At 34.9% G+C, this 13721-nt stretch overlaps 1 protein-coding gene across 30 annotated transcripts in view; it reads right to left on the bottom strand.

The window, feature by feature from the left end:
* LOC123316081 (collagen alpha chain CG42342) overlaps positions 1-13721 on the bottom strand; it is a 404706-nt gene that overhangs the window by 14056 nt on the left and 376929 nt on the right. For 28 of the 30 annotated variants that reach the window (XM_044902017.1, XM_044902020.1, XM_044902018.1 and 25 more), the window contains 4 exons: positions 10018-10062; positions 8578-8640; positions 5010-5036; positions 4525-4578 (listed from right to left, as the gene is read on the bottom strand). In XM_044902017.1, the coding sequence (XP_044757952.1) occupies positions 4525-4578; positions 5010-5036; positions 8578-8640; positions 10018-10062 (189 nt within the window). Of the gene's footprint in view, positions 1-4524; positions 4579-5009; positions 5037-7349; positions 8360-8577; positions 8641-10017; positions 10063-13721 lie in introns of those variants that run through there. The other 2 variants (XM_044902047.1, XM_044902038.1) reach the window with 2 other exon arrangements.

Raw genomic sequence — 13721 nt, 5'->3', positions numbered from 1 at the left:
TGGAGTAGAATAGGAGAGACCTATGTCCAACGATGTGCGCAAAGGGTTGTATGATGATGATATCTTAATCTGACACGCTCGAGTATGTACAATAATCGTTTTTTTTACTATTCTGATTGTCCTAGACAATTCCCCCTATATACTGGTCTAATTTCTAGTAGAAGTACTCTACAGGGTCCAAGGTATCTCCCCTTATATTAATCTGACACGCTTGAGTAAATCCCGAATTTCCTTCTTGGGCTCCCCAAATGTAGATTATTTCAAAAAAGAAGCACAAATATAAAGACAAGTTTCATATCACAACGATATGGAAAAACAAAAATTCATGACTTCTCAACTTGGAAAGTTTATTGGGAAATCAGTGCCTAGTGGATGGGGACGATTGCCTGACCAGCAAGCTCACCAGACCTCCACCAGATTTTTTGGTATGTGGATATGTTAAAAATAAAATTCGCAAGATTCCAGACTTAAATAGGGCTGATTTTGATATGCTTTTGAATACTGTTAGGAAAAGATTGGGAATTTGTTTTCAAAATAATGGTACTCGATTTGAGAACTTTTTATGAGTTGAAAGTTGAAAAAATTGATATTTGAAAGTCTGCTCGATATTTATTCAAATTGAGTAGAACATGAATTAGGTACCTGATTTCATTGAAGTTATAGTTGTTTCAGCTAACAAATGAGATTCTATTTACGGAAAGTTTCAATTCGTATCATATAGATGGTGATTTATTGAGAGTGGACAATTTTATGGACAATGGATTCATAGAATTCTATCAAAAATTGAAATTTCACTAAAATGATGATTTTGCCTTGAGTGAGGAAGTAATATATCGACATACATACCTAATTTTTGGGTGTGAAACATGAGATCCAGAAAGAAGAATGAAGAAGTTTTTTTTACCCTAGTACCCAGTTAACACAGGACATCCATTGGACATCCATAAGAGGTCCATAATTGGTACACATGGACATGGACATCCTTTAGACATCCATTGTTGTACATCCTTTCATGGACGTACTGTAGATATCAGATAATGGACATCCATTGTACATCCACTCATGGACGTAATGTGGATATCCGATAATGGACATCCATTGTACATTCATTCATGGACGTACTTTCCAATAATGGATATCCATTCTACACTCATTCATGGACGTACTAGGGATATAATGATCTGTTCTTAATAATTGAAATATTTTGTTAGCTGAAATGGATATCCATATCTTGCCGAATGTCATTTATCACCAAAATCAAAGCTTAACTTCTTCCGTCATTGAACTCAAGAAATTTTCTTATGTGTTGAACGAACAGAAAATACTCAATTTCGAGAATATTTCGTATTCTCGCTTATGTTCTGCAGTATGTCCTTATTAATCACGTGGAATTGCATTCTATTTTTTTATTGAGTATCAAACCCTCATACTCAATGATGGAAAATAAATATGGATATATCAACCATCAATAGCTTTGGTAGATCTGTGGTTGGCAATACTGGCTGTCGGCGGATGCAGGAATTTGACAGTATGTTAATTGTCATTCATTATTGTTGAAGACTGAGGAAGAGTAACCTATTAAGTTTTTATCGTTCATCAAGGAGCATAAGAATTTCTTGTTTAGTGTTCTTTGTGATGCAATCACCTGGTAAAAAAGTGACTTGGAAGAGACAAGGAAAGGAGTATAGACGAGAAGAAAAAAATGACTTTTTAGATTATACTTTCGGTAACGAAGAGTGTGATATTTTGTTCAAGTTTTCAATTTTATATAATTTGTTTGCATTATATGTTTTTTGATGTCAATCGATTTTTATTTCATAAATGGTTTCATTCAATGTGTCTATATAGGAATTGGACATTCTGTTAAGACCTGGACGAACATTGGATATTTGGTGGACTTTGCCTGGACAGCTGATGTAGATTAACTGAACCTTTTAATTGATGTAAACTGAGCTAGTTATGGAAGTCATATCGACTTCAAATGAACCAATATACATGTAAGTTCATTCAACTGATTCAGCGTCGATAAGAGGTTCATAACTAGCCCAAATTTCATCTAAAAAGGTCCAGTTAATATCCATCAGCTGTCCAGGCAACGTCCATCAAATGTCCATGGTTTGTCCATTTTGGTACAATCTATGTCCAAAATGCGTTCATATTGGACCAAACATGGACATCCAAATTGGTGACAACGGATATCCATGGGATATTCAAAGGACGTCCGTTGTCCGTCAAAGGACGTCCAATGGATATCCGTATTGCATGTTTTGGATATCCATTGGACATCCATCGGATGTCCTTGTATTTATTAGGTACAAGCCATAAAAGAAGTTGAATGTAGTGTCGTATTCTCAGTGAAAAAGAACCTGTAGAAAAGTTTTTATCGTTTTTAGATATTTTCGAAAATATTTTCTAAATCACCAAAATATCAAAATTTGGTTATATATTCAAGACAAATGATATCGAGAAGCGGTTTCGACGAAAATCGAGCCCAGGACTCCTTTCAACGTTTTTACCCATTTAGTCTAGTATCAGAAACAGCCAAAATCAAGCAATTTTGGATACCCTGTACAATTTACAATCCCTAATAGCACACAACGTCCATGGGACGTACAATTCATGTCCATTTAACGTCGGAACGTCCATGGACTTGATTTGTATGTCCTTTGGACGTCCGTTTACGGACAGTTTTAGGACGTCCACGATATATATCCATTGTTAGTCCGATTTATGTACAATGTCCGTATCGGATATCCATTGCATGACCGTGATGGACATAATACGGACTATATGACATATGTCCGTATCATATAGTTCCAAAATAGTCCCTGACCGACTTAATACAGGCAATGTCAAAAATATGTCCTTACTGGATATCCATGTCCGTGATGAACATAGTACGGACCATATAACTTATACATATATATTACATGGTCCGTATAACGTATCACGTACACCTACGTAATGGACGTAATATGGACCAAATAACATGTATATACTACATGGTCCGTATAACGTCCATGACGGACACCTATTGGATATCCGGTAGGGACATCTTTTGAATGTCCATACTGGATATTCACTAGGAGTCCGTAAGGGACGTGATATGGACCAAATAACATGTATATGTTACATGGTCCGTACAACGTCCATCACGGACACCTAGTGGATATCCGGTAGGCACTTTTGAATGTCCATACCGGATATTCACTAGGAGTCCGTAATGGACGTAATATGGACCAAATTACATATACACATTACATGGTCCGTATAACGTCCATCACGGATACCTAGTGGATATCCGGTAGGGACATCTTTTGAATGTCCATACCGGATATTCACTAGGAGTCCGTAATGGACGTTATATGGACCAAATAACATGTATATATCACATGGTCCGTATAACGTCCATGACGGACACATATTGGATATCCGGTAGGGACATCTTTCGAATGTCCATACTGGATATTCACTAGGGGTCCGTAAGGGACGTAATATGGACCAAATAACATGTATATATTACATGGTCCGTATAACGTCCATCACGGACACCTAGTGGATATCCGATAGGGACACTTGAATGTCCATACCGGATATTCACTAGGAGTCCGTAATGGACGTAATATGGACCAAATTACATATACACAATACATGGTCCGTATAACGTCCATCACGGATACCTAGTGAATATCCGGTATGGACATTCAAAAGATGTCCCTACCGGATATCCACTAGGAGTCCGTAATATGGACCAAATAATACATACATGTATATCAATGAATAACAAAATTTAATATTATTTTTCACTAAACTCCATTTTTCCACTTTGTAGTATATGAATATCTTATGAATATTATATTATGTATAACGTTATGATCAACGGAGACTACTTGAGTAATTACTATTATAAAATAATCTATGTTTGAGTGTTAAGGCTTTAGTTTTTATTATATGGTATTTCTGTATTAATCGACTACTATTCCATAAATTAGTTAACAATATAATGAATATGTTCCTACAAGTAGGTATATCGTATAGTCTCGGTAGCTAGGACGGTTGCAGCGAAGACTCAGTAATGCAATGTCCCCACGTACTTGCGAGTTCGAATCCGGGCCAAGTGTAAAACACTCTAGTAAGTATGGATGAAATTGAGAACAACACAGAAAAATAACATCTGCGTCTGAGTGTAAGACATTGGGTTCTGGGACATTAAAATTCTAATAGAAATGATAGCCAACGTCGTGGTAAATTTTTGTACCGTTGAGATAGCTAATGATGGTCCCAGCGGGATATCCATTGGACGTCCGAATTCGGTTCAAAGTTGTGACATTTGTACGTCCCTCGGATGTCCATAGAACGTCCATTGTACCAGAAATAGACGTCCCATGGATGTCCGTAATGTCCGAAGAGGTCGTCCTATGGATGTCCATAGGACTACTTTGTGCTATTAGGGATTATCCAGTTTAAATTCACTAGAAATCAACAATCTTATATGTAGCACTTCCTTTGCCGGAATATTCTTACCGGTAGCCCAGGATCTCCTCTTTCACCTTTGTTTCCTGGTTCTCCCTGGGCTCCCTGTGAGAAAATAATAACAATGAAAACTCCCAAATTATGAATGGTAATTTACTCATCAAGTATAATTTCCAATTTAGTTGACAAGATTTTGATAAATATAAAAAGACGTTGAATTTTTATTTACAAGAAAGATTTCCCTCATATTCTACAGAAAGCTGTATACACGGTGTATTCAGCGTCTTTAAAAACAAAAAACTGACTTGAAGGTTATGAAGTTAACGAATGGAATCATCGAATTAAAAAGAGGACTAACAGGAGTTGAATTTCTAACCTGTTTTGAGGATTTCTGAAAAAAGGACCTTCCTCCTGAATGGAAATTCACATTCCTATGATATAATTTTCTATACTTTTCCTTTGATTGTATAGGAATCAACAGCAAAAATACTATGAAGTGTGAAGAATTCTTATTAAAAATAGGATGAGAAACTTACTTTCATTCCATCTAGACCTGGTGGACCCTGTGATAAATAAGAAAACAGTTAAAAGTTTTGGATCAAAATATCTTCGAATCACTTTTGCGAAGGTAAATATTTAAGAAATCATGCTTTCATGCTATATCTTATTGACCCCAAAATATTGGAATATTATCCGGTATCCTCTATTCGTCATACGCAAAATGTCTTCATGCATTCTCACATTCTGAAGATAATATAAAAAACTTCTTTCTACTATATACAGGGTGATTGATCATAAATGCCCCCCTTCTATGACTTACCTATACCTACCATTGTTTCGAGGTTTCAAAAATATGTATCGACAAAAATTCGAATTCGAGTTTGGTGAATCATCCATAATATGAATAATAGCACAGGGGGGTACTAGAGTTAATTAAACCTTATAGTAACGGTTTCTGGTCACATCTGAGTATTTCTGGGGGTTCAATTCAGTAGAGATGAAAATCCGAAAGAAAATTACAAGATTGCAGAAAACCTACAACCTCGGCTGCCAAATTGAATTTCATTTTCTGAATGAATACAATTTTCGAAGAATTTCTGTGAAAACAATTTTTCATGAATAAAACACAACTTTTTTTAAATAAAAAAATATTCACCCGGAAATGTTGGAATGTTTCACGATTGTACTTATTTTCATACCTAACACGCAGTTTCTTTACTGTAACCGTCCAAATGTCGGATGTACGGATACCTCTAAAAGGCCGGCCACAATACTTGTGCTCGTGCTTGCGAGTAATGTGAACGAAAGCTCGAGCCGAGAAATTAGCTCGCAAGCATATGGCTTCAGTGGCTCCGCTTGTTGTCGGTACATCCAAGGATTCAAGACCGTTCGAGTCTGCAATGACTGCGACGACAAGTCTGCAAATCAAGCTGATCCTCGCGAGTCAAAGTTTGACAAGCCACTGAGAAGAAGAACACCACCGCGAGTCAGACGAGCCAAACAATATAAAAAGACCGACTGCAAAGCAGTCTCTCCATGATGTAGGTCAAATTGAGCCTGGGTGTGCAAGACATCTCACAATCTACTTGAACTTAAAAATCAGGTCAAATTTCTCTACCTGGTCATTCTGGGAGAGCATGGTAATAGCTAACAACATAAAGAGTTATAACAATTAATTATATCAAAGTTTTGAAAATAAACAGCCATAAATACGAGCCAGTTGTCCTGTTAATTGTTTATTCATGTGAAATTTTTTTCAAAGGTGAAGTTCCTCTTGACTTGAAACTTCCTTTGATTCTCTTTTACTTTAACTGATGAAAGTTGATTTCTGTTGAAGAATTTAACATTCTTGTAATTATCTGTTAATTCCTTCGAGAGATACTCATTTCCAACCACTGCATCATGATAATATACATTTAATCTTCAGGTTGATATTTTTGAAATCTACAACTGATATTTGTCAATAATTCAATTTTGTTCCATAGCAAAAATAAATATATTTGAAGTAAGTAGATTTGGTATGGTTTCAATCAGTTTGTATAAACTACAATTATATTCGTCACATATTTTCGACTTCATATTTTCCGAAGTGATTTGACATTATGATGAAATACGTAATTACTGAGTCTTTTACGTAGAACGGACAACATGAAATACATTTTTTATTTCATTTTGCATTCTTACAAAAGTTTAGTGAACTTTTTAAAAAAAAAAAGTTAGAGGGAGGGGGTAAATTTAAAATCAATCACCCTATACCGTTCAACAGGAAATTGTTCCTACCTAGAAATAATTGATCCCACATTGAAATGCAACTCCTTTGAGAAGTAGAACATTTTTCCTGTATGCCATTAGTAATATTTATGAAATTTGGGAATAGAAAAGAGTAAGTTTCGGGAAGAAGAAAAAGGACTGTAATATTTTTCATAGGCAGTGGTATGATTTCACTTCCCACAGTTTATCCAGATGGAGGGGAAGAAATTAAGCATGTAACGGATTCAATATTGAAAATTTAGATTTTTAAATGAGACAGAAGAATACTGCTCTGTCTATATCTATCACTCTTTATTATCAACTAAGAAAAGCGACACAAGATTCATAGAATTCATTTTCTATTCCAACCTCAAGCTAGGTTGCCACTTCTGAATGTTCTTATATCATTAAAAACCACCTACCAATATATAACCAGACAGATATTTTCTCAGTTTAAAAATGTTCTAAATTCTACGAAACTCGAGTAACTGTTCTCAGTTAGCAATCATTGAAGTGATAGAACGTCAAAGTTATATCCAATTCATTAGATTCATATTGATCTAAAGTTAGCTAGATTTTATCGGATTCGAAGACAGGGACAGATAAAGAAGTGAATGAAGAATATATAGTAGTAAAGAAAGCTAATTTAATATCTTGCGCATGCACATACATTGAGTTCGTACATGTCGATAATGATACAACAAGCTTATAGTCTTAGTCCAACTGGAATTATATTTTACAAGTTATCAATTTTACAAACATTCGCTTGAGTCACATATTCGAAATTATGAATTTCACATGAAATAATCTATAAATTGATGATACATCTATAAAATTTTAGGTCAATATTTGTATGTTACAATATATGTTCTTGAAGAGATGATATTGAAAAACTTTTTACAAAAATCTTATTTAACTTGTTATGATGACATAATATATTTCTATATAAAAATCGCTCTTTACCATACATATAAGGACCCTTAATTGGTAACAAAGGATTTCAAACCTTCGTAGACACTTATGTATTTAAGTACTAGATGGACGTTCTGATATTTTGAATATTGTTCGATTTCAACAAGTTTTCATCAATGATTGTAATTAACGTAAAAAATTATTAATTATTAGAGAAAAAATTATATATTAAGGATAAAATAAAAATTAACACTATCATTTTTTCCATTTCGATTTTTTTTTCTATATCGATGAAAGCTTGCAGCATCGATTTGGTATTTTTCACCTAATAAATATTAAAATAGTGGTATTTTACAACGCATGTATATTTATAAGTAAATGTAATAATAATAATAATACTTGAATTACCCTTGCTGTTCAGAACAGAAGTATAATAATACTAGGCGGTATTTCAGGGTTTCAGCCTATTACATAATATGTAATATTATTACAACAACTATATCTTCAATCGTGCCAAAGAAGTTTCAATAAGTCTAAGAGGACTGAGGTTCACTTAGCTCATGTCATGGAAGAAAAATATATTATTTTATTGAAATTGAGATCTCTGGTTGAAAGCCTCCAAGCAAATCATTGGAAATTCTTTGAATAATACAACGTTTCGTTCGATGACAAATCAGATGAACAAGTTTGAGTATTTTTCTTGAAGTCACCAATTATTCTCCTCCTAAATAATTGATAGAATGGCGATTAGAACATTATAGAAGAGTTTCAAGTATTTGCGCCGTGAACAGAAATTTTCATATATGAACACTTAACAAGAAGGTTTTTAGATTAGCATCTAACCAAAGTTAATGAGAATTGTTAGTAGTATTTTGTTAAGTATCACTGGTTTATTCGGTTAACGTCGCTAGAGTCCTAAAAATATAGTGGTTTATTTCTTACCACTGGTCCTGGCCTGCCATAACCACCTGGTCGTCCGTCTTCACCTCTGAGACCCATGGGACCCTGAATAATAACAAAATAAGGAAATATTTTGCAAATCTAGCTTCGGAAATAATTTTCTATTTTTATTCCTACAAAATTTTTTCGAAAGAAGTAAAAAATAGCAGCACTCTAGAAACCGAGCTACATTTTTGTTGACAATTTATTGTGCATTAAAATGCACATATGCACTTGGGTTACTCAATATTTTGTGTGTTTCTCTTTAGATTGATGAGATTAAAGGCGAGATTAAAGTGGATCCTAAATTAACCTGACAGAATTGAATGGAAATGTCAAAATTAATCTAGGATTAACTTTAATCCTGAATTGAGCAAACTGGTTTAAGTGTTACACAGAAACGAAATATTTAACTCTATTTTTTGTCAGTATATTAAAGTTTCGAATCCAGAAGGAAACGATACTAGCTGAATGAAATCTGAAGAACAACCATAATTTACAATTCCACAAATTACACACCTTCTATTTGTCGACCTGAAAAAAGCATAACCATAACCGGCTTCAAAACCGAAAAATATAAATGTTGAACTGATAGAAGCTAGAAGCAGTAGATTTAATACCCAATTGATAGAAGTCGGGTTAGCAGTCAAGTATCGTTTTACATATTATATAATAAAACCTGGTAAGATCTTAAGTGAACAGGAATAAGAACAACTGGAGATAACTCTTCGAAAATGCCATAATGGGTTGCAGAGCCAATGTGGAGAATAATAACGTAAGTAATGTGATGCTATCATATCATCCAACTGAAGGACAAGGATGCTGTCTATCACCGTTATTGTTTCAAAATAATCCTAGAACAATAATCTGGAAGGATAAATGTTGCACTATAGAGGAGCGAATCGATGACAGCAATCATGACACAATCACACGCGATAAACCGTTAATTCGTCTGGAAGGTAACGGCTATATACACGTCTCAACTTGCGCTTAGCTTAAATAAGTAATGAAATATTTCTATCTAACCACAATTACGACAATACAAAACCCAAAAACCTTTATCTTAGAATATCAATTAAACCATTTGACGACTTACTCGAAGTGTTTTTTCATTAAAAAAATCAATATTTTGTTTTTTTATTCTGGACTTACTATGTCCTATGAAGCAGGTCGCTTTTGAATTGATAAATAAATCTGTATAGAAATAATCGCTATTCATTTTACATTCTGCAGCCATCCACTTCATAAAAACGCGCGTGGAAATGTACGTCTACATGTATCTAAAGCCTTGTTCAGACTAGTAGTTTAATCGAGTAGGACAGTAGTGGGTGTTTTAGCTACTAGCTACAGGCGCCCAGCTAGCTGAACCCATGTTAACGAGCGTTTCAACAAATATCGGACATTTTTAATGACAAATGAAATTAATAATTTTAGTTTTCTTACCGGTAAACCCATAGGTCCTGGATCACCTTTCGTTCCTTTTTCACCCTATAAAAAAAAATGTCTTTAGTTTGGGAAATATTTTAAAAATGTCTTCTAACAGCCAGGGGAAAACAATCCCTATTTTTCTATAATGAACTCCGCGAATGTCCAATCAAGGTAATACAGAAAATACATTATTGATCAATAATCTCGGTGTTGCAATAATATGCTTCTAAAAATATCTATTTGTGTAGCCAGTTGGAAAAAGCATTATTTTTCGTAATAAGCGTATTTTTCGCTTCGCTCGTTGCGCAAAAGAAAGCGAAATACGAAAAATAGTTTCGCAACGTGTTTCACACAATATTTTTTCTAATTTTTAATAGGATGTTGCTATGAATTCAAATTGAACTAACATAGTTAGTCCCGCAGAAGTCGAAACATCCAAGTGCAATTGTAGACCGCTTTCGGGATTATTTTCCCTCGTCAGTACTCAGTACAGTATAGCAGTCTTAAGCGATATCGGAGCGCTGTTTTGAGATATTTTCATCACGATACGCCAACTGTCACCCAAAGGCAGACCAAACCTCAGTTTCTCTCTATACTCCTATAACAGTTCATGGCTCCCGCAGTCATCGAATGTAAAAACATTCATCAAGGACTGCGAGCGAGTTGAGGAGTTGAGGGGGTTCGCCCACTAAGACCATAATCTGGTCTGAAAGATTCAGAATATCTCAAAACGGCGCCCCGATATCGCTTAAGACCATCCTCTGTTCGGAAGATTCAGTGCTATACTGTACTGACGAGAGAAAATGATTCCGAAACCGGTCTATAGTTGCACTTGGATGTTTCGACTTCTCTGGGACCTCCTATGTCACTAATTCACATGGAACGACAATTCCTCCGGAATTGACGTCTTTATGACGCTTTAAGCGGAACCTGGCGGTCTCTGGAGAGCGCCTGTGTCGTCTTAAGCGAAAAGAGGTAAAAAAGAAGGGAGAATATATTGTTTATATTGATCGAATTTGATTTGAATTTCTACTAGGGAAGAGTACTTTTACTGCCAATAATGCACTGTCTACATTATTCATTTAGAATAAATAAATATTTTTTTAATAATGGTCAAAGAACAGAAATTGAAAAATTCACAATTCGATTCGCTGTCTAATGACAATGACTCAAGCATCAGCTATATTCTATTTTTGCCGTTTTGCGACAACAAAATTAATGACGTCACGCTTTAAGACGCTTTAAGACATCCATTAAGACGCTTACCGTCTGTTCCGATATTCCTGAACAGTACTGTCAGTATTTCAGAAACGATGCCTATTGTCCCAGTGGTTCGAGTTCTATTGTTATTCGATTGCGGGCCAGTAAAACCAGCAATATCGGCACAGGCCCTTAATCGCCGAAATATGACTCATGTTTGTTCTAATACAGAAGACCACATGATGGATTGTAATAACACTAAAATTTTAATGACAGAACCCAGAACCGGATTATTATAAACGAAAGATTAAAGAGTCCACGTGTATTTTGTTGGATCAAATAAAAAGCAACAATTCAGAAGATTTTCTGAAATTTTCGTCTGATAAAGGAGTTCATTGTCAGGCAACAATTTTTTCTACTTGATTTGCTCTTGACACATTAGTGCAAGAATTTTAGCAGGAGCAAATCGTTCAATTTTTTAATTGATCAGAATGCTTTTTGACAAATCTGCGACTAAACTGCGTTGAAAAATATAGGGTGTTTAGTTTGAAAAACACCTACCTACTCTCTGAAAAATGGTAAACAATTTTTGTAGTCTCTTACTGAACAAAATGTTTGGAAAAATGAAGAACAGAACCTCGATTCGGAATCTTGAATTACATTTTGCGAGGATTGGTGCGGAATATATTTGTTGTACACAATTTCTCGTGCTGATTAAGTTCAAATTTGAATTTTCTAAGTTAACTAGGAAATTTCCTGAACATTGGAAGAAAACCAAATGTTCTATCTTCAAGTTTGGATCGAAATCAATTGTAGAAAATTATAGAACCATCTCCAAATTAAGTGATATCTGTAAATTTTTTAGATTGTGTACTATAACAGAGTTCTCAGGTCTTAGCAGTGTTTTATACCTTTCAGCATAGTTTTGTTCGTAAGAGATCATTGATTACGAACTTTGTAACCAATAACTGAAAATAATGTTTTGGAATTTTTCGAATATCTTAAACATAAATCAAGATATAGTGAATATGCGAAAAGTCGTTTTCAGAAACGCCCTGTAACGCTAGGACGAATCAAGATATCTATGATCTGATTTCTGATATCTTTTTATTTCGAAAAAGAGATCGGATATCCTTGAAAATATTCTCTCATTTTTCTCTTAGTTTTATAGCCCTCGAGTTGCAATCAATGAGCATTGAATTTGGGACACCCTGTACATAATACTTAGATGATGCTTTCACAAAGTTTGTCAACATGAAAGCTGTTCCAAATACGAAAACATATCCAGCGATAAGGTGTATTCATGAAATTATACATGTTTTGTGTCCCTAGAAGATTAATTTTCAACTAAGGTAGGTACTGGTTTTTCGAGCAACAAACTATGTTTCCTTCTAAAAGTAGTTGTATGCTACTGCTACTCCAAGAGCCGAAGATCAGTTTGAGAGAATGATTCAGTCGACGACGAACACATTGGGATGAGACTTTAACACAGTTAAAATGCAGAGCTAATTAGGCAGTTAATTCCACCACCGGCAAGATCCCCTACGAATTATTTTGGGTTATAAATCGCCAGGTATGTGCCTGTTTGAGGACATAAGTTTGTGACGATGAACGTGCAGACTTGGTGGACTGGCAATGAGAGATAACGTCTCTTGAAGAGTTACGGAAAAACAAAGGTACCCAAAACGATGTTAATAAGAAGCATGCTTCGCCGCACACGTCTTTCACGTTAGACAGCACGTCCTAATAAGAAACGTGACGACAACTAATAACGGTCAGATCAGAAAGCTCGAGCCACGTTACCGACGACCGCTTTTATTTCAGAAAGTGCTTACAAACGACTGTTGTTAAGTGGTGAGCTGCCGAGACCGAAGCGGCCTAAAACAGAAAACAGCATTTATTGGAATTTGTCCCTCTGAACTAAAGTTGTTATGGAACAGGTAAATTCAGGCCTGAACTGTTCTTCAACGTGAACCTGTTCTTTTAACACTTCTTAAGAACCATAACCCTCCATAAAAAGGAAACTGAAGAGACGGCTCTGTTCTAATCTAATTTACAACTCGTTTCCTAATGATATACAGGGTGTCTGTAAACAAAGGACTTAGGGAGATGATTCCTCGATGAAAATAAGCAGGGGTATTTACTATAAATTTTTTTCGAAATTGACCTCTCTCCCAATATACAGCCCTTAGAAGGCGATGGTGAGTTGACAGTTTTTAAGTTTTTTTATGGGTTCTAAAAAAACACTGAGTCATAAAGCTATACATAATATGCAGATCTAAAACACAAATTTTTTAGACTTCATAACTATTATTAGGTTGAAAATAACAACCCCAACATGATTTTTCTTCAAAAATTATTTTCGTGGGACAGACTTTCGAAAAATAAAATTCTCTTATGGTTTTCCATACAATTCTGGAGTAAAAAAGTGTCTGTTCATTCCATTTCATCGTATAAGTGTTGCATAGACCTTCGTATACAGCTTTTGAGTTTTTACTTATTTCGAGAAAAGAATCGTC

Source organism: Coccinella septempunctata, chromosome 6, assembly GCF_907165205.1.
Source record: "Coccinella septempunctata chromosome 6, icCocSept1.1, whole genome shotgun sequence".
Classification (NCBI taxonomy): Eukaryota; Metazoa; Arthropoda; class Insecta; order Coleoptera; family Coccinellidae; genus Coccinella; species Coccinella septempunctata.
The sequence above is the reverse complement of the archived record's forward strand: the minus strand, read 5'-3'. Positions and strand labels throughout refer to the sequence as shown.